Below are 19,892 nucleotides of genomic sequence, written 5' to 3' on the forward strand. Positions count from 1 at the left end.
CAACTTGCTTACAGAAGAATTGAACCAAGGGCGTTGCTGTGCAGAAACAAGATCACTATGTATTAACACTAAGCAACATTACATCAAACATCAATCCCCTATTCCTATTTGGTAACAAGATAAATTAGTTTTCCTGTGCGACCTGTGCGAACGGCACGTCACGTTCCACTCCCTGCCATATCACTCGGTGCAAAGCTGGTCACCTTCTCCAGCCCGGCGTTAAAGGATTTCGGGAACTTGATATTAAACAGTGGCTTACCACCATTGCTGCTGCTGACCGCAACTCCGGGCTGTTCCACCTCGATCACGGTAGCAAGTGGGCTAGCATGCTTTCCCTGACTTTCGCGGTCTACGATTTCGATGAAGCTCGACTTTGGCTCTGCAGAAGTGGAAAAACTTTTCAAAAAGATACTTAAGACTCCTTCGCTGTTGTAGTACTCACTTTTACGATTACTTTTCGACACCTGCTCCAGGCAGCATTGATAAAGGAACGTGTACTGATCGAGCGTCTGCACCATCTTGACACGTTGCCGCCGTAACTGTTTCACCGTATCGTACACGTTGATCTTTTTCTCGTGCTGCATCCGCTGAAGGATGATGTCGAGTGCGATAAAGGTCCCAGTCCTTCCGACACCGGCACTACAGTGCACGACGAGCGGGATGGCGTAGCTTTTCCGCTCCGCCCGTATGATTTTCGTAAACTTTACCAAATCCGTCGGACTGGCCGGACAGCTGTGGTCTGGCCACTCGAGGAAGTGATAATGGAAGACCAGCTTCGTGAGGTTACCCTGTGCGGTGGCGAAGCAAAGATTAAATTAGAGTTGAAAGTGATCCTTTCACGTGGCCAACTCCAGTTACTGACCTGAGTAACTTCGAAGAGACGTTTGTGGTAGAACAGCAGCTTCAACTCTTGTTTACACTCCACCCGTATATCGTTTAAGCGGATCTTCTGCTGATACCGCGGATAGTACTGACAGCATTTGTTCTTCTCGTGATCAATCGGCTGCGTTAGCATGACGATCGCTTCGATCTCGTACTGGATCACCATGCGCCAAAAGTCAGCGCACGTTTCCAGCTTCGGTCCCTGCGTCGCAATGTACTCCCGCTGGTACTTGTAACCCTCGATGAACGAGGCGTTAATGTAGTCGTTTGTGCCACTGCGGCCATCGTACTCATCCTCCTCCTCGTTACTGTCCAGCAGTACACGGTTGGAGTCGTACGGTAGAATGTTCACGTACCGGTTCTTGCGCTCATTCTCCCTCGCACTGTGATAACTGACCGTCTCCTGCAGCTCCGTGTCGGAAAAGTAGTTGATCGTTTGGAATTCTTTCGAGACTTTCTCCCGGTTCGACTGGAACAGCTCATCGTACTGGTTGGGGAAGTTTTTCAGCGGAATGTCCGACGGTTCCTCACTCGGTGTCCGACCGGCAAGCTGAGCCGGTAACAACAATCTTTGTCGACGCCACAGTATCACCAGGCCACTGATGAACGCCAACAAACAACAAGCAACAATGGAGCTAATAATCAGCCCCACCATGATGAGGGAATCGGTCCGAAAGAACTGTAGCTCCGAATCGGTGAACCCGGTACGCGAAAATATCCTCACCACGAGCGCGTACTCTGTGCCCGGTTTCAACGGTCCATTGCAGTACTCCTTCCCATTATCGCACCGCTCCTCACCGACCACAAACTCAACCGGGTTCGCATTGGCACGCGAAAGATGGAGCAGCGGATTCCAGAACTTGGGTGTCGTTTGGTACTGCTCCGTACAGCGCATATTGTTAACCCGGTGCCAATCGGGTACCTCGGGCCACTGCGTTGTCCCTTCGCTGTTGATGAAATCGGTCCGCGGTTCCGGATCACTCTGGCAAAAGCGTTCCGACACCAGCAGGGCCATGTAGCGGATGCTTCCGATGTCTGACTTGAGGGTAATGTTACCGAGCACGATCCGTGCGGTGTTGGTTGGGTTTGGGGCATCGAACACGTCCACCTTGAACCACTCGTCGGTTTGATCGATCGTTGGAACTAGAAAGAAGACCAGAGAGAGAGAGAGAGAGAGAGAGAGAGAGAGAGAGAGAGAGAGAGAGAGAGTTAATCTTTTGGAGCTGTGAGTTTCGTGGTCCTCGCTTTTACTTACTCCCCGCCGGAGACTCGAAGGTAAGCAGAGCATCTGGGCTCGGTTCCGGTACCTCAGCGACCGTTACATTCATGGCGACGGTGTACATGTACTCCGGTTTCAACCGTGTCTCGATGTACCGGAACGGTTCCAACAGATCATCCTCCTCACCAACCTCCACAACCCACCGCAGCACATGTGGCACCGAGTTGCTCGTCTCGCGGACACCATCCAGTGTGCCCTCGAATCGTCTTAGCTTCCCGTTCAATCGGCACGGTATCTCCCAAGAAAACTCAACCGAAGAACTGTACGCTTGATCCAGTTCAGGGCCTCGAATCTGTTCGATTCGAAAGTTCCGCGCTTCGCTCGGTACATCCGGAAGTGTGATGATCTCGGATGGCTCCGAATACGCACCGACTCCTGCACCGGTGGCCGCCGCTACCTGCACGGTGTAGAGCGTGTATGGTGCAAGCTGCGTTATGGTGTACTGGAACTCGGCACCATCCCAACTCCGGTGCGTTTCATCCGGATCGATTTCATCCCTCAGATCAACCGTTTCGTTGTACTGCTCTAGCTGATCGCACAGCTTCGGCATCGGATACTCGGGACCGATCATACGAATGTGGATCCGGTAGCGTACTACGACGCCATTCTTGATCGCTGGCGCCATCCAGGTGATCTCGATAAAGCCACTCCCCGCGATTAGCTGCACCCGGCGGGGACTTTCGGGAACTGCAAGGAAGAATTACGAAGCGAACGTTTCGTCAGTGAGTGAGAGGCGTGCCTCCTGCGGGGATCTCAAGTGAGCGGATTAGTTACCATCTTCTGCCGTTTGTATTTCATAAGACGGCGTAGGATCCGACCAGCCAGCGATGTTCAGTATTTGTGCATTACACTGGTAGACGGTGTATGGAACGAGCGGTTCGACAACACCTTCAAAGCTCACGTTGCCACTCGGTATTGCAAACTCCTTAATCACCTGCGCGGCCAAAGAAAAGAGTGCCATTAAAGCATCCACTCGAACGAGCCTGTGATGCCCCCCCATAAACCCCCTGCCCTTACCGGTAACTCGGGAGCGGAATCTTCGGCTTCTGGTACAATAGTACAATTGAACCGCACACTGACCAGCAGACAGTTGTTGTTGTTATCACTCTGCAGCTTCGTGGACAACTCGAGGCTGCGCGCCCGTACACCGATCGCTCGAATCGGTTCCACATGGTACGGCAGGATCGTTCGCTCTTTCGTCTTCAGCGGAGCGATCTCATTCCGGCCATCCTTATTCTGGAACGAGATCGGTATGACCTGTACCATGTAGGTCATGCAGGCGATTGCCTCCCCAAACGTAACGTGCTGATCGGTGGTCGTGTTCGAAAACACCAGCACCACGGAAGCATCCTCGGGGGAATTATACCAAGCGGCCACTCGATACGACTGGACACAGTTTGTCCCATTGAGCGGTGGTTTCCACTTGGCCGACAGTGACCGGGGTTCCACTTCGTACAGCTCTAGCTCCACCACCTCCGATAGCTGCTCAATTTCACGCACGCGAGCCTCAATAGAGCTGGGTGTACCCTTCGCATTGTTATGATCGATTGCGCTGACGGTAAAGTTGTAGGTTGTGCAGGGTTCCAGGTTTGTCACCGTGTACGTTGTCTGTTCGGCATCGACAATCTCACTCTCGGAGGCCCAGGTAATGATGTACTCCTTCACGCACACCCGCTCTTCCCGCGGTGGTCTCCAGCTAAGGATGACCGTTCGGTCTAGGTTCGTGTTTGCCCGTAGATCACGCACCTCTCCGATGGTGCCAGGTTTCACGGTAACATCGCCAGGCTGGGCATAGTTTTGAGTACAGTACGGAGGGATAACGTGAGGTAAGGCATCTGCTTTCCGGACTTGATTGCTCCGTTGTACTGCCTGAAGACCACAAACGTCCAGATAATCGGCCGTGGTTGGTGTGACGCACGATGTCATGTAGTGTTCGAGCTGGGTGAGACTGAACTCAACCTTCGACAGTTCTAGTGTAGACAGGTTCCACCGTTCCGATACGTTTCGGATCTTACTGATACCACAGAGTGCTCGCTGCGTATCCGCTGCCTGAGGATAACCATAGAATTGTACTTCCTGCTGCCCGATTGCACCATTTTGCATAACTGTTTCTACCACAAATCGATTCCACTGGCAATCGCGAACATTCAACACCTCGACTGCCACAGGATTTGTTGACCGGAACGTGAGGTCCCCGGGGCGTAGCTGATACTGCTTCACACACTTACTCGCCTGCCAAGAAATCACGTATCCACCATCGAGCACTTTAAGAACGGTCACGGCACTGAGGGCATCGACTTGAGGCACCCAAACACCACAAACACATGGCTGTGATCTTCTCCAATCGCCACGGCATACAGATAACTCAACGATCTCACACTGATTCCGCGTGGGTAACGCGAAAGTGGTCAGCTTGTAGATGCCACCACTCTTGCTAACCGTTCGACCCACCGTCTGGTCAACCCAGGTTATGTTGTAGAAATGCTTCACAGTCCAGTCCGGCTCTCCTAACCATTCAATAGCCAGCTCCCCGTTTGGACCACGCTCGACGATCGTAATGCTGGTCGATTTACACTTTGGAGAGATTTCGATAAAGCTGTTGTGCTGGGTTGTGCTTTCGTGCGCAGGCTCCGTTTGAGTGGCGAAGGACTGGCCGCTGTCCATATCACTGCCCCCACTGCTGCTGCTGTTGCTGCTGCTACTGTTCATCCATTGCTCGTTTGTATCGCCAGCGATAACGAAGCCTGGCAGCTGGTGGTATCGCTGTAGATATGTCACCAACGCCACCAGAACGCACCACAGTGGCACACCGAGACGCGAAAAGTGTCGTTTCACCATCACTATTGCTCATCACTGGGAGTCATGTGGATGCCAATGGGTTATTTGCAATGGGTTTTCACTTTCTAACACTTACTCGCTGGACACTGGACGAGGTTGGCGAGGTTGCACGCACTTATGCATTTAATATTCTCTGCGAGATGGTTAATGTTTTACATTTTTTCCGTGGATGCTAAACCTTTCAAAAGAATTGTATTAATTTATTTATTCATTTGATGTAAAACTAGCAAAGATATTGATTTTTGATCATTACACTCATAGAAGCAGCTCATCACTTTGAGGCGAGTTTCTCAACATGTACATTTTCAAACCTCGTGTCTATCTCAGCATAATAATTACTGTACCGAATGTTATGAAATTTTATTACACGTTAAAAGCACAATATTTACAGTGCAGCTACGTCAAGTTTTTGTAAAACTGATTATACTTTTGTGTAAAACCATTATTTTTGCTCATGTGTTTAGGCAAAATCGCAAAGAGCATCAGTTTTTCAACTTAAAAAATTAGTAACAATCGAAAAATGGGTAAATTAACAATGCCACTACTAAACTACTTTAATAATCTTAAAATCCAACAAAAAAATGATGATTTGTATTTTTCTGATGACCCATCGCGCAGCTACGATGGGCACCGTTTTTGATTCGAAGCAAAAGACTTGCACCTGAAGACTTAAGCGACGAACCCGGTTTGATGATTTATCAATCCGGCACCATCATAGTGCGATCACTTTTTCCACCTAAAAATGCTACTAAAAATTGAAAACCACGAAATTTGACAAAAACTCAACAAGCACATCTGGAAAAACTCTAAATCCATTCAAAGAGCATCGATTTGTATATCTCAAATTAGCAAGAAGCTATCATTGATACCTCTTTCTCTGTTTAAAAAATGCTTAAAAGAATAAAGCTGAACGGTTTTCTTAAAAATAAAATCTATAAAAGTCGCATCAAACGAGTAAATTGTACACGAACACAGCACTACCCAACTGAACACCCCGAAAGAACATTCTCGCAAAAAACGATCATACAAAATCACACGGAACTTCCTCGACTGCATTAGCTAAAGATAGCTTGTTTCAATTCTTTTTACCAACTTCACACCACCACTTTATCAGAAAAGGCTTTTATGTTGACGCTCTCTTCTCTTATCATCAACCCGTCATTTGCAAGTCGCGTTCCCATATCGTTGGCTCACGACCGTCTGCCATTTCCAGTAGACTGTCGCCTCCAACGTACCAGCTGTCCACGAAGGCACCCATCATCTATCAGCACCATATGCGCCACCTTGTCCTATTATTCGTGCACTAAAGCCGCTCCCGATGCAACACTTCAAACAGCCAACGTGCCCGATCCATCAATAAAAGTTCAATCAAATAATCCATCATCGACGGGGCGTTATCGGGTTGTTGGAGTTGTTTTGGTCACCTATCACGCACTAGTACTGGCCAGCCAGCGTTTACAAGGTGGGGAAACCTCCAGGCTAGACACTTTTTTCTTTATAGCTTTCGAACACGTGTGGAATGGTCCCGGTCCTTGCGACTGGTGTTCGTCACAAATTCCTCACAATTCGTGGGTCCCACGGGAACGGGTGCACGGGTACCAAAATGTTGTTGTTTTCCAACCGCCGGACACGATTTAGTTCGGATGATAAGATTGAAATCTTGGTGGTTCAAAATCACGTACGTAGTTCGGGAGGACCTGGCCACCTTCGTGGTCTGTTAACGACTGCCGTACGAAAGGGATGGTAGTCAGCGTTTTCAACTACCATTATGGCGCATATCGGGGCGTGTGTTTGAGACAAGGCAAAAAAGGGGTTCTGGGTGATACCAATAGGCGAGAGTACGGTTCAATACAACGGCAATCAATTGTGGCGTTTCACAGAACTGTACTGATAAACGACTGAACACGCATACCAGCTTGCGACTCGCGAGATAACGAGAGACTTTATCTACGAGCGTAGTCGACGTGGGAAGAGGTGAGGAAAAAGGCTTATCGTCACAATTTCGTCAAATCAAAGCCCAAACACGCCAATCAGGTGTTAAAAGCTACCGTTCCACGATCGATACGCGCTTTTGGCATTGAGCTGCATCGAGTTCGGCCGAAGCGAAGCGAATTAGATGAATGAAGCCATCAATAACACCATCAATGGATTGACTTCGGCTTAACAGTGCTATTGCTCGCCTTGGATGGGTTATCGGCATGAAGGACCTGAATCATGGGTTGATTAATCGATTTATTCTCTTATCTCTTTACTGGGGAAACACGCCAGCTCATGCGCTAGTTTCAGATCTAGAAGTAGAGTGAACGTTCCAGCAGCTGACGTCACGTCACCAAGCAATCTGCAATCAAATGAGATGTTCCGAACGACGGTAGAAGAATCACGACAGAATATCGTGAGCATCGCCGGTGCCGGCGGTATTCAAGCGCTGGCGGAAGAAAGAGAATCAAACGCCGGTCCGATAGTCATCGGAACCGCCGTTTTGTGTAGATATAATCACCCTCATGCATCGATTGTACAAACATCCATTGACGACACGCTGGAGCCTCTGCTTGTGGATGGAATCGTACAACCAACATTTGGCGACATTTTGGCGTGTTCCAGCATTTCGGAACGGAATCTTGATGCTGTTTGAAATTCCTAAAGAACACACATATGCAAAGAACAATAGGAAAATCCAACGAGATGCATTACATTTTCATATTTATTAACAAAATTCCCTGCTGCTAGCGTTGCTTATTCGCTTCGAATTTATAGAACCAATCGATCTGTTCTTGCGTTAGCGAAGGTCTAACATCTTTGAATGCTTCCTCGAAGTTGACCATCGTCACCTCCGTAGCCTCTAGGTTCGTTGTTGCCGCTGCAAGTGCTGCCTGGGAGCACAGATTGTTCAGATCAGCTCCAGAGAAGCGTTCCGTACGCGCAGCAATCAACGTCAAATCAACATTCGGTGCTAGCGGAATGCCCTCAGCAATCTTTCGAAGTATCGACAGTCTTGTGCCTTCATCCGGTGCAGGAATATGAATCAATTTCGTCAATCGTCCTGGACGCAGCAACGCATCATCGACCATATCCGGACGGTTGGTTGCCGCTAGGACAACGACACGATTTGCATCTGCACTCAGCGCCCCGGCTGACTGTTGCGCTTGCCCAATACCATCCATTTCGAGGAGCAGCGTCGAGAGGACGCCCATGTTAACAGCAGACGTATTTCCGGCCATTCCTGCCGCTCCTCGATTACCGACAAGCGAATCGATTTCATCCAAAAACACAGCGGCCGGAGCGTTCATGCGAGCCTCATTGAACACCTTCGAGATGAGCCGTTCTGCTTCGCCCACGTACGGTGAATAGATTTCAGCGGCCGAAAGCGACAGGAAGGTCATCCCGGATTCAGCAGCAAGGCACTTGGCGAGAGTGGTTTTGGCACAGCCCGGTGGCCCGTACAGGAGTATACCCTTCAGTGGATGGATACCGAGCCGATGGAAGCGTTCCGGATGTTTCAGCTGCTCCACAATGCACAACCGAAGCAGCGATTTCAGTTCCTCCATTCCACCGAAAGAGTCGAGGGTGAGCGATCCAGCATCGCTACCGGCAAATCCGATCGCATTCTTAAGGCTGCTCGGTCGATGTTTCTTTTGTGCTTCCGTCAGTGCCTCCTCGAATGAACATTGTTTGCCGTCCATCTCGCGGATAATGTTATGATAGAGTAGCTCTAGTTCCGCGCCAACGTATCCCGTTGTTCTGCTTGCGAGCTCTTCCAGTTGCTGTGCCGTTAAACAGGAATAATTGCCCGCGTTGACTTCAAAGGCACGTAGAATGGCAGTCCGTTGCTCTTTGGAAGGTATCCCGAGAGGGATTTCCTTCGCTAAGCGTCCCGGTCGGCGCAATCGATGGTCCAGGTCCTCGATGTTTGAGGTAGTGCCGACGATGATAATGTTCTTGGACGATATGGCGTACTGATCGAGCAACGATATGAACTGTGACGAAATGCGAGCAATATTCGTATAGTCCACACCTTTCTTCTGGCCAACCTTTGGGCATATCATGTCGATATCTTTGACTAGCAGCAGTATCGGGAGGTCAGCCTCGATCAGCTCCTCAAAGTGTCGCAACCGTAGAAAGGTGCTGCGTAGCTCAGATTCCGTTTCTCCGGGCAACGATCGTACGAAATGCAATCCACGGACTTCGAAAAGCGGATAATTTTGATCCACTGCCAGCGATTCCACCAGACTGTACTTTCCCGTTCCGCTCGGACCTGAAATAAGAACGGATGATTGGTTTGCGATCGCCGCTGCCAACTGGTCACGGGCGCTCTCAAGCCCACCAAGAGATTTCCTCTTCTTTCCACTGGCTTCTAGGGGGTGATACTTGATATCACCGATGTCGATATTCGTTTGGATGCCTAAACAACCGTACCAGGATAGACCATCCGCCTCTCTCACGAAAGCTCCGGTCAGGCCCAGGTTGCGGTCACGGATGCAGCTCAGGTTGATGCGGGAACCGCGACAGAAGAACGAGCGAACGAGGAACGTCCGCAGCAGTTGTTTCAGATTATCCTTCTCCATCATCAGCTCCACTCGGAGGCGAGAAAGATCGAGCCATAGATCAAACACCACCCGCCCAAACTCGACGATCTTCTCACGAACGGGAACGATCTCCACGAGAGTTCTCTCGCCATCTGGATGCTGGTCGTCAGTTTCCGGTGGTTCGATCGATTCTGCCGCAAAGTATCCTTCTCGGTGCGAGGAATTGCGGTCCACACTCGTCTCGAGACACCACAAAAACTGTCGCCCATTTTTCAAACGGCCAATCACGCGGGTGCCGGCGGAGAGCGCGCGATTCCGGCGCCCGGCTTCGTTCAACCAGAGCACGCAGGTTTGTGGTGCGGTGAAGGCAGGTTCCAGGTAGGGTTTGGGTTCCAAACAAAGTCGAACGGATTCTTCCATTGATTACACCTGAAAATTCAGTTTAGGATTTAATTAAACTGCGGAAAAATCCCCTTTTCTTCTACTGCAATGCGGATTTACCACAGTACGGCTTCCCGGGCCTTCGCAAGCTACACTGAGGATAGAACCCTCTACTATCTTCCCTTGGATAGCTCAAACGGCTGTCCGTAATCTTAATTGCAGGATAACTTGCCGCCTGGAAGGTAAATCGATCGTTAATTCAACAGGTTCTGGCAGTAACACGAACCTTTCTACTTGCCGGTGCGGTTTGTTGTGATTCTCCGAGTTTCTTACACTTTTCCGACCCACTGTTCCAAATGGAACGACGGCGGGAGTGGGGAAACGAATTAAATTCACTCTAATCTCCTTTATCTCGGCTAAATCGTCCACAAAACCTTAAAAAAATCAATTTTTACCGGCCACGGCACAAGAAAAATAAAGCGAAGTTACCTCGTTTGTTTTGATTTGGACTCTTCTCTAGATTTTGCCAGTGCAGCATAATGATGCAGCTACAGCCGAGAATGCTCAGAAGTTGAATTTTTGAAAACGGATTTTTCAATGTTTCGACTCCTGGAACCGCGATCTCGTAAACAATAAGATTCTCTCGCTCACTCTAGTCTGAGTTCTGATAAGAGTGAGCGAGATAAAATCCGCCCTGTTGCAACCGCTTTTTTCCCTCAACGGTCGTTGCCAACGATGATTTTCCGCTGTTTTTCCGAAGTTTTCCCACGATTTTCGTAAGAAATGGCATCTTTTACATGCAGTGCGTGGTACCGTGTGGAACGAATAGCTTGAATTTTCGTGCTTGAGAACTAAATGAATTTATTTAAATGCGTGCCAACCGCCAACCGGATCCGACCACGTGTCGAGGAAACAACACATTATGAGGGTGAGGAAATTCCGCAGATTATCCAGAATTTCAGAGATTCTCTGTTAAGGCAGCCCATAGAAATTCTTAATACATAATGATAGTGATAAAGCCCACTTACCGTCAAGCGCCCCAACCAAGCTATAACGCGCAGCCCACCTGGTGTGCTGTCCGCAATGTGTGGCCTCCCTGGCATCCGGATCCACCCGCGATCTCCCGCCACGGCATCGGAGGTTGATGCGATCCTGCGAGCTCGTTCTCAAGGTTTTCCTACAAGCGATTATATGCTCGTACACCTTTTCTAGCAAGCACTATATGCTCGTACACCTTTTCCAAGCGTATTCAGCATCCATAGCGGCCTTTATGACGACGGATGGACATGTGGCATCCCATGTTCGCTTACTGGACAATGTTAACAGCAGAAATATTCTATATTGGGTCGCGCTGACTCAACTTGGAGCCAATAAATACATCGAATCAACACAATCCCCTCCAATTTACTGATAAAACGATGGTCGCAAAAAAAAATTCATGCGTTATCCACAATTACCCTATGTGGATTTGTATCAACGATGTATTTCGTTTCGATTCCGGACGGAATGAAAGATAAGAAAGAAGAAAGCGCGCTCTTCGGGATCTTCGCGATTTTTTTATGTGTGCGTACTGGAGTGGTCTTTTATGCGGATGCTCGATAGGGGGCCAACCGATAAGCGGTAGTCTCGTTGCGACCACCAGCGATTGCGCATGACTCAAGTGAGATTCGCAAACATTGTACGCCAAATAGCTAGAAGTTACTGCAGCGTGCTAGGAGAGTTATAAAAAAACCCCGTAAACGTACGTAGAACCCTTTTTAAAAAGAGTGATGAAATGGTGCAGCACAATTTGATACGATTTGACATCCAATCGGACCCCTTCGTTCTTACTTCTTGTGATTCCTGGCTGAATGAGTCTTATAATGACATCATCTGCTAAGCGGCTGCATTAATTGGATTGTGTTTGTGAAAGTGATATCAGGAGATAACAGTATCGATGCATGTACGCAGTCCGCGCTTTACCCTCTAAAATTGCGACAAACTGCTATAAGCAGGAAATGGAATCTGAGCATAATTATGCTAGCTTATAAAAAAGTAATGGCCTACAAGTGTAGAAACATTTTAGTATTCCAACATAGCGCACTCTTTAAACTTTCTTTCAAGGAAAGCAAGATGTTCACTGAACAGGAAAACTCTGCGATTCTGAAACGCATACGAGCAGCATGTCCGATCATATCATACGTTGAAGCTGGAGGTAGAATGGATCACAATCATCTCTTCGTTTTTTTAGTAAAACTTATGATTTTTGTTCTGGTTTCTGGAATGTAATGAAAGAAAAACGCTCTCGATATGCTTTTTTTGCTTTTTTGTTGGATGAAAAACAGCTAAAATGAAAATTTGAGACCCATATGTGACGATATTCGTTTCTATTCTATTTCTAGTCTACATAGTTGCCCTACACGTTGATTATTTCGAAGGATCTAGGATAATCTATTCTGTAATTGTTTGTACGAGAGATCGCTAGGATCAAATGGAAACTCCAGGTCCATCCCGACGCCCTGGTGGGAGCAACACAGCAACAAGCAATTTGTCAGGCCTGAAACATCAACTTCATGGGACATCGTATCAACTGAAGCTTGGGATGGTTGTTGGCATGGCGAATGCCAAGAAGTCAACGGACCCAAACAACAACTTCTCTTTCACGGTGATGGCGGAAGGCAGAGATGAATCAGAAGTGAAAAGTCGTGATCGTGTCGATAAGTTCGATGACATCGTGTACACCTTCAAGCATGGTGCAATTACCGGAACACTGAAGATTCAAGCGAAACACAAACTTAGTCCAACTCCCTGCAATAGTGCAGTTCAGGCTGGTGGCACGAATGGGGAACAATCCGTTCCCAAGATTACGCTGAATGATTTCATCGCAGACTCCAAAAATGATTTTTGCATCCAACAGTACTTTAAATCATTCCGTGACCAGCCTAAAGCGATAAATGAGGCTACCCTGGAAGGATTTATCATTTGCACCAACGCGGATTTAGATGACGACGCAAAAGTAATATGGAATGAAGTTGATACAGCTGCCCTGGGTCCTTCATTGGATTCCTACGCCTCATCGTTATTCAATAAGGTTAGAGGTAAAAGTTATCAACTTAAAACTCATTACAAACGCGCCGCCTTAGCGAAGCTGTTGATCAATGCCGTCAAATCAAAGGATCAAATGGTAACCTGGCAAAGACCGTTGTTCAAAGAATATCGTGCAGCCATCCTGGATATCATCGGAGAGAAGAGTACTGCAGCAAATGTTCCTTTATTTAAGTTTACAAACAACTTTTTGGATCCAACCTATTCCAACTCCAAACCTGGGTATGACGCTTTCAAAAAGGAGTTTACAGATCAATTCCGGCGAGAATTTGGGCTGAATGAGATCGCATGGGAGTTATTCAAAGGCAATATTCAGATACATGTAGCGGAAAACTTTCTGTTGGATGAGAAAAATAAATTTTCTTCCTCAGATTCATTCCCCGATGATAATGTGGATCCATTCTTCAAATGCTTCTGCGATCGATTTCGTTTGGTATGTGGCACTTACAATGAGCAAGGCATCGATGATGCAATAGCAACAATTTTGGGCGATTGGTGTCCCGATGGCAATCATACGGCAGCTGTCGAAAAGCTGTTCAAGTACTTTTTCGATTGGCTGAAGGATCCATTTGCCACTTCATTACATTCAGACGATATAAAAACCAAACTTGAAAATGTTCAAGAACCGCAACCACGTGTCAACTTAGAAAAACTTGTCAAGGAAAAGCTACGCGAAGAATTTAGAAAATCCCCACTTCGCATCAATTTTAAAACTGTTAGAAAATCTTTTGTAAAGCGCTGTAGAATCTAAAAGCCTTCCTGCTGTTAAGGCATACGACATTCATTTTGCGGCAACGGTACTGAAGCGGCCCGACCGACATACCCCACCGACATAGACTGTTTTCGGGAGCTTCGTTGATTATTTCCTCGCGGTAGGAAAGGAAAGAACGTCTACGATTAACGTACAGGCGCTTAATGCATTGTAACGACCCAATAAAGCGATTTGATCAACAACAGACGGCATCGCACTTCTTCAAAACACAGAATGGACATTCTTTTTGCCAATGTCAGATTATGTTCTATCCGGCTTCATCTGATTTTCGATATTTAATACGAATAGATCATAGCCCAATTTTGTTAACAAAAGTAAGACAGCAATCGATAAAAGTAAAGTCCAAAATAAAAGTATTTACACGTTTAATCCATTCATCAGTCAAACAATTACATCGAATAAACCCACACTCTTCAAGCCCTGCAGTTATAATTCAAAAAGGGAAGCTATCAGCCCGGCAATTAACCTTATCAGAGCGCCATATATCATTATCTTAATCATCACGCTGCTACAAGCGAACCATTTTAAGCTAGTCAGTCAGTCTTGCGAACCGGTGTAGACGAGTCGGAGATCGTCCGTGGTGGAGAAATGCTTCTCCAAGGAAGTAAGTACAGAAAAGGGTTTCTTGTTCCAGCAAACGTTCGTTCTAATTTGTTCTGTAAGTTTTAAGCAACAAAAAAGTGCTGACCGCATGTGCGATTGCGGTGGTGATTACGATTTGTGCAATCGTCGTACCGATCGTGGTGGTAAATTCTTATGATGATGCGCCAAAGAAAACCTTTGCTGGCCGTGAGGTGCTAGATGAAGTTCCCCTGATCGATGGGTAATAACACCACGCCTCGCCATTAAACTGTTTGAATCACAACTGATCTGTTTCCTGTTACGCTTTCCACAGTCACAACGATCTACCGTTCAGCATTTACCTGGTAGAGAGTAACGTCCTAAAGCGTTTCAATTTGGATTCCAACCTAAAGGAGGACACCGTATGGTCAACCGTCGATCGTAGCCACACGGATCTGCCCCGATTGCGCCAGGGTAAGCTCGGTGCCCAGTTTTGGGTGGCTTACGTGCGTTGCGTCGACACACAGTACAAGGATGCGGTCGCCAGGACGCTCGAGCAGATCGACGTCACCAAGCGGCTGATCCGCAAGTATCCGTCCGATCTGAAGTACGTCGATACGGCTGACGGTATCATGGAAGCGTACCGCGAGGGGAAGATCGCTTCACTGATTGCCGTCGAAGGTGGACACTCGATCGATTCCCGGTTGGCAGTGTTGCGGTTGTACTACGAGCTCGGTGTGCGATAACTGACTCTTACCCACTCCTGTAACCTTCCGTGGGCTGATGCATCGCCGGTGGACGATCCGGATACTACACCACAGCCGTCTCCATCGCAATTGACCAACCTTTCTCCCTGGGGACGTAATGTTGTGCTGGAGATGAACCGATTGGGCATGATGATCGACATTTCGCACGTTAGCTACGGTGTGATGCGTGATGTGCTGCAGTACAGCCGTGCTCCGGTCATCTTCAGTCACTCATCGGCACACGGTGTATTCGGACATCATCGGAACGTACAGGATGACATTCTGGTATCGTTGGCCACCAAGCGTGGTATCGTGATGGTCAACTTTTATCCCCTGTTTGTCGGTGGAAACACGATCGATGACGTTGTCAGTGAGTATCATCGGGTGCCCTTAAACCCTTGCGCTCTTCTGTTGACTCCATTTTCATTGCAGAACATTTAAACCATATCCGCTCGATCACGGGAGTCGATCACATTGGTCTCGGTGGTGATTACAACGGTGTAACGAGCACCCCGGAAGGGCTGGAGGACGTGTCCAAGTATCCGGATCTGTTCGATATCCTCGCCGAGGGCACGCTACGATCCGGCGAATCGTTTGAACCGTGGTCGAAGGACGATTTGAAGAAACTTGCTGGACTAAACCTAATACGAGTGTTCCGTGAAGTGGAACAAGTACGCGACGCACTCGTCGAAATCGATCCCTACGAGGATCTTATACCGTTCGAGGAGTTTGAACGCGCCGGCGTAACCGTGCAGCCTTGCAGAACTGACCTCGATATGCTAAAGGCTTAAATAAACTAAATAGAATCCACCAACTATTTGCCAACTGTTTTACGTCAATACTCGATGCCATGGATCTCCTCTTCTTATCTAATGGTTAAGGTGAAGGCGATTGACAGATTCCCAGTTGGTATCACTTTACGATTAATTCCTGCGGAGATAAGATGCGACTAGGCGCCGCCGTCATCGATCACGACGAACAATGCTCACGATGGAAGTGGAAGATGACAATGCGACCATTCAACCAGCCTTGGCGTGGCGGCGGGATGCGGGGCTCCACGAAAGGCTAATTGCTTTATGACTATTATCATATCAGCCCGTCCGTCTTCACTAGTCCCCGCGTTCGTTCTACGCTCGTTCGCAAAGATCGCGTAATGGAAGGCCTTAAAACAACACGACCTACTACCGAACCGTGTTTAGTCGCGTTCAGGTCGTCGATCTACTGGCACAAAGTGATGTTCCGTCCAGGAGGTACGTACTGCGTGCATGGCTCAGCATTGTTGATCTACGGGGATTTTTCGCGGCGGCTTATCAGGCTTATCAAATGGCTTACACCGTGTAATGTGCGTTCGGACTGGTTGTTGTGCTTTGTTGAGGAGGGGATTTACAGTTTCGAAGTGACCGCATACCTGATCTGTAGTGTGCTGATTGATGAGAAACAAAAGCTGTTATTTGTGTTTTGTGCTGTGTCTTTTAGAGAACAAGACATCGTGGCTGTTTGGAGCGTTGCTGCTTTCAGTCTGTCTGACCTTAACAGCATCCATTCCGCTAACGGCTGAAGGTGACGCAGCTGCAGCCAAGAGGAGCGAATTGCCCGGCCGCTCCGTACTCGATGAAGTGCCACTAATTGATGGGTTGGTCACACAATCGTATCTAATCTATGTGCGCAGTAATCGCTCAAGTTAACATTGTCCTATGTTGTCTCTCTCTCTGTTCTCTGTCCACCATCAGCCACAATGATTTGCCTTGGAATCTGTACAACTTTGAGCGCAATCGCATCAACCAGTTCGAGCTGAACAGCGATCTCAAGCAACATCCCGTCTGGGGACCATCCACCAGTAGCCACACGGACATTCCCCGGCTCCAGGCAGGCAAAGTTGGTGCCCAGTTCTGGGTCGCTTACGTGAGCTGTGGCAATCAGTACAGGGATGCGGTCGAACGCACGCTCGAGCAGATCGATGTGATCAAACGGTTGGTGCGGAAGTACCCCCAGTACCTGAAGTACGTCACCTCAACCCAAGGTATTATGGAAGCGTTCCGAGAGGGGAAAGTTGGATCACTGATCGCGGTCGAGGGTGGCCATTCGATGGACTCCCGGTTGGCGGTACTGCGGATGTATTACGAGCTGGGCGTCCGGTACATGACACTGACGCACTCGTGCAACACACCTTGGGCGGACGCTTCACCTATCGATGCGGTGGTGAATGCGGTGAAGCGCAACGTTAGCAGCTGGGGACGGAACGTGATCGGAGAGATGAACCGGTTGGGCATGCTGATCGATCTGTCGCACGTGAGCCACGGGGTGATGCTGGACGCACTGGAGTACACGAAGGCACCGGTCATCTTCAGTCACTCGTCGTCGCATGCCATCTTTCAGCATCATCGGAACGTGCAGGATGATGTGCTGAAGATGTTGGTACAGAACAATGGGATCATCATGGTGAACTTTTATACCGGGTTCATTGGTGGTAGCTCCATCGATAATGTGATTGGTAAGGATATTTTTTTTTTTTAAGTAGGACTCATCGATAAGACAAATTCTCCTCCCTTTTTAGCGCATCTTAACTACATCAAGAGCATCACTGGACCAAACCACATTGGGCTCGGTAGTGACTTTGATGGTGTTGACTCAGTTCCCGTGGGTTTAGATGATGTGTCCAAGTTCCCTGATCTGTTTGATATGCTGGGCGAAGGAAGGTTCCGGAATGGATCCACGTATGAGCCGTGGACCCATGATGAGCTGAGGAAACTGGCTGGGGAGAACTTGTTGCGGGTGTTTGGAGATGTTGAACGGGTGCGCGATAGTATGGTCGATGTGGAGCCGTACGAGGACCTCATTCCTTATCAGGAGTTTGTCGATGCCGGAGTGGCGGATCAGCCTTGCATGAGTGATATGGATATTCACAAGCAGTGAAATGAAGAAACGAAATAGAAAGAATATGAGATCCTAGAAAACAATATTCTGGGGTAAAGAGAAGACATTTCTGTTAGTTTTTGTTTCTTGTTTCAAGTATTCTTGTTTTAAATAGTGTTCTTGATCAGAAAAGAGCATATGAAGCTATGCTAATATAAAGTAAGTATAAAATTGAATTGTTTATAAGGAACCATCTACACTACTCCATATGTTCTGTAAAGACCCTACAACAGTGTAGATGCGCCTGTGGCACACATTGTTAGCGCATCCCAGTGTCTGTTCAAAGTGTCCTTGTAGCGTAATGGCCGGTCCAGCACATTATGGCCAAGCGGTAGGGGGTCCTAGAAGCAAAAAAAAGAACAGCGCCTTCTGCTGACCCAAGCCAAGCCATCGCCAAACGAAATCGTGAAAAAAGAGCAAAAAAAAGGGAAAACTCCCTTTCAATCGATGGCTCACGTGCAGCCCGTTCTCTGCAATCCCTTTGACTATCCCTTTTTGGTGTCCGATGATGGTATTGTCCGGCAGAGCCATTCGTTTTCCAACGAATTTCGGTCCGGTCCGATTGTGTGTTGGATAGGTTTTGAATGCTGGACCGGAGCGGACCGGTGGTCATCTTCGGTTTTAAAGGGACCCCTCACCGTCTGGCTATCCTTTCGGCGAATCCGCGAGCCTGAGACTGGGTTCTGATCGGTATTCTGTCCATTGATTGTGAGTTACGCAAGCTGCACACGAACGCTAGGACGTAGGGTCCTGAAAACCCTTCCATGTCCGATCGGTCACGGGCAAGCCTTTGTCCAGTTCGATTGTTCTGGGATATCCGGAAAGTGTACAGTCTGCAGCCCGCTTCACAGCAGGAGAAACTCCTAAGGACGACAAATGCCAGTCCGAAAAGGATATCTGCAGGATATGGGGCATCGAATGGGCATCAGGCACATTATTACCGATCATTGGAATGTGAAACAGACAAACCCGGCATGCCTGATTGAGGGCACGATGCCGTTATCTGTTCTTCGTGAAGCTATGCAAGACAATAACTTATCTGCAGACGGCAGAGTGTGTCCGATGTAGCCGGCTTGTTAGGATTCGTTCGAACATCATGCGACATACGAAACAGTTCAATTTAACTTTCTCCCGTATCGTATCCTTTCTCGACTGCTGTTTTTTGCATCATAAATTACCGTTTCATCACGCTGTTCACAGTGCTGCTCAACGGAAAGAAACATCTGACACCAGCCCGTGGAAAGGCAGTTTTACGAGAAAGAGCTCGCAGACCAAAGAAGCAGACGATCTTTAGGATTCTTCCAAAAATCAAGTCTTGCGTAAGTCGATACCGTTTGACGGTCCGCTCGAAGGAGGTAAAAGATCCGTCCTTTTTCCGGCCCTAACCAGAGGAAGGCAATAAAAAATTAGCTACGCAATGATGAGTTTCATCTGTGCAACTGGTGCGTGGCAGCACGGTTTCAAGTACCTTCTCGAGTTCTCCTCAAAGTCGCTGGCGCTGAGGATCGATCGCAGCCTTTCTGCCCAGTTTCTTCCTTCATTTCCACACTTTGGCTCCATCCTAATCGGCGATCCTTTCGGGCGTTCCGAGAGTGGATAATTAATTATCCTGCAACGAGTGCGAGAGTGTTGCGGCCGGGCCACCGAGCGATCGATCGATCGGCGCAATGGTTGCCAAAAAAGGGCTCGGCTTGGTCTTTTTTCCCGGAAGATGGGTTAATGATTTATTGCGAGGTGCGAGGTGTAGTGGGTGATGCCGGCGCTGAATGCCGAAGACGCTCGCCAAGGACTCGATCGATCCGAAAAAGGATGCCAAAGGATGAAGCTTCCTATGCGTTGGAGGAAGGATGAGCAGTCGCAGCAATCTAGCACCTAGAACAGCAAGCGAACGAAGACACGAAGGACTCAAGGAC

The 19,892-nt window shown here is 48.2% G+C and overlaps 4 protein-coding genes across 4 annotated transcripts; 2 read left to right on the forward strand and 2 right to left on the reverse strand.

The window, feature by feature from the left end:
* Positions 1–33: 33 nt before the first annotated feature.
* Positions 34–5,177, reverse strand: LOC126574565 (phosphatidylinositol phosphatase PTPRQ). The gene is made up of 6 exons (XM_050234833.1): positions 3,179–5,177; positions 2,936–3,095; positions 2,138–2,848; positions 863–2,025; positions 443–788; positions 34–379 (listed from the first exon to the last, which is right to left on the reverse strand). The coding sequence occupies exons 1-6, from the start codon at positions 4,997–4,999 to the stop codon at positions 159–161; spliced, it is 4,422 nt and encodes a 1,473-aa protein (XP_050090790.1). The 5' UTR covers positions 5,000–5,177; the 3' UTR covers positions 34–158.
* A 2,505-nt stretch (positions 5,178–7,682) lies between these two features.
* On the reverse strand, positions 7,683–9,942 carry LOC126575499 (spermatogenesis-associated protein 5-like protein 1). Its single transcript, XM_050236217.1, has one exon. The coding sequence runs from the start codon at positions 9,940–9,942 to the stop codon at positions 7,723–7,725; it is 2,220 nt and encodes a 739-aa protein (XP_050092174.1). The 3' UTR covers positions 7,683–7,722.
* Positions 9,943–11,541: 1,599 nt separating this feature from the next.
* LOC126574851 (uncharacterized) lies at positions 11,542–14,128 on the forward strand. The gene is made up of 2 exons (XM_050235244.1): positions 11,542–11,644; positions 12,285–14,128. Exon 2 carries the CDS (start codon positions 12,374–12,376, stop codon positions 13,736–13,738), a length of 1,365 nt encoding a protein of 454 aa, XP_050091201.1. The 5' UTR covers positions 11,542–11,644; positions 12,285–12,373; the 3' UTR covers positions 13,739–14,128.
* Positions 14,129–14,262: 134 nt separating this feature from the next.
* On the forward strand, positions 14,263–18,042 carry LOC126574852 (uncharacterized). The gene is given in 7 exon segments (XM_050235245.1): positions 14,263–14,363; positions 14,423–14,582; positions 14,655–15,436; positions 15,499–15,851; positions 16,545–16,699; positions 16,797–17,557; positions 17,621–18,042. Coding segments are annotated over 7 exon segments (2,586 nt in total). The 5' UTR covers positions 14,263–14,347; the 3' UTR covers positions 17,980–18,042.
* The last annotated feature ends 1,850 nt before the right edge of the window (positions 18,043–19,892 follow it).

This window comes from Anopheles aquasalis, chromosome 3 (assembly GCF_943734665.1).
Source record: "Anopheles aquasalis chromosome 3, idAnoAquaMG_Q_19, whole genome shotgun sequence".
In the NCBI taxonomy this organism is placed as follows: Eukaryota; Metazoa; Arthropoda; class Insecta; order Diptera; family Culicidae; genus Anopheles; species Anopheles aquasalis.

Excerpts from the sequence above, each read along its gene's own strand:
- LOC126574565 (XM_050234833.1), bottom strand. The coding sequence starts at position 4,999 with ATGGTGAAACGACACTTTTCGCGTCTCGGTGTGCCACTGTGGTGCGTT. Across the intron at positions 3,096-3,178 it reads ATTCCGCTCCCGAGTTACCG|GTGATTAAGGAGTTTGCAAT; the intron begins GTAAGGGCAGGG and ends TTGGCCGCGCAG. Across the intron at positions 2,026-2,137 it reads CTTCGAGTCTCCGGCGGGGA|TTCCAACGATCGATCAAACC; the intron begins GTAAGTAAAAGC and ends TCTTCTTTCTAG.
- LOC126575499 (XM_050236217.1), bottom strand. The coding sequence starts at position 9,942 with ATGGAAGAATCCGTTCGACTTTGTTTGGAACCCAAACCCTACCTGGAA.
- LOC126574851 (XM_050235244.1), top strand. The coding sequence starts at position 12,374 with ATGGAAACTCCAGGTCCATCCCGACGCCCTGGTGGGAGCAACACAGCA.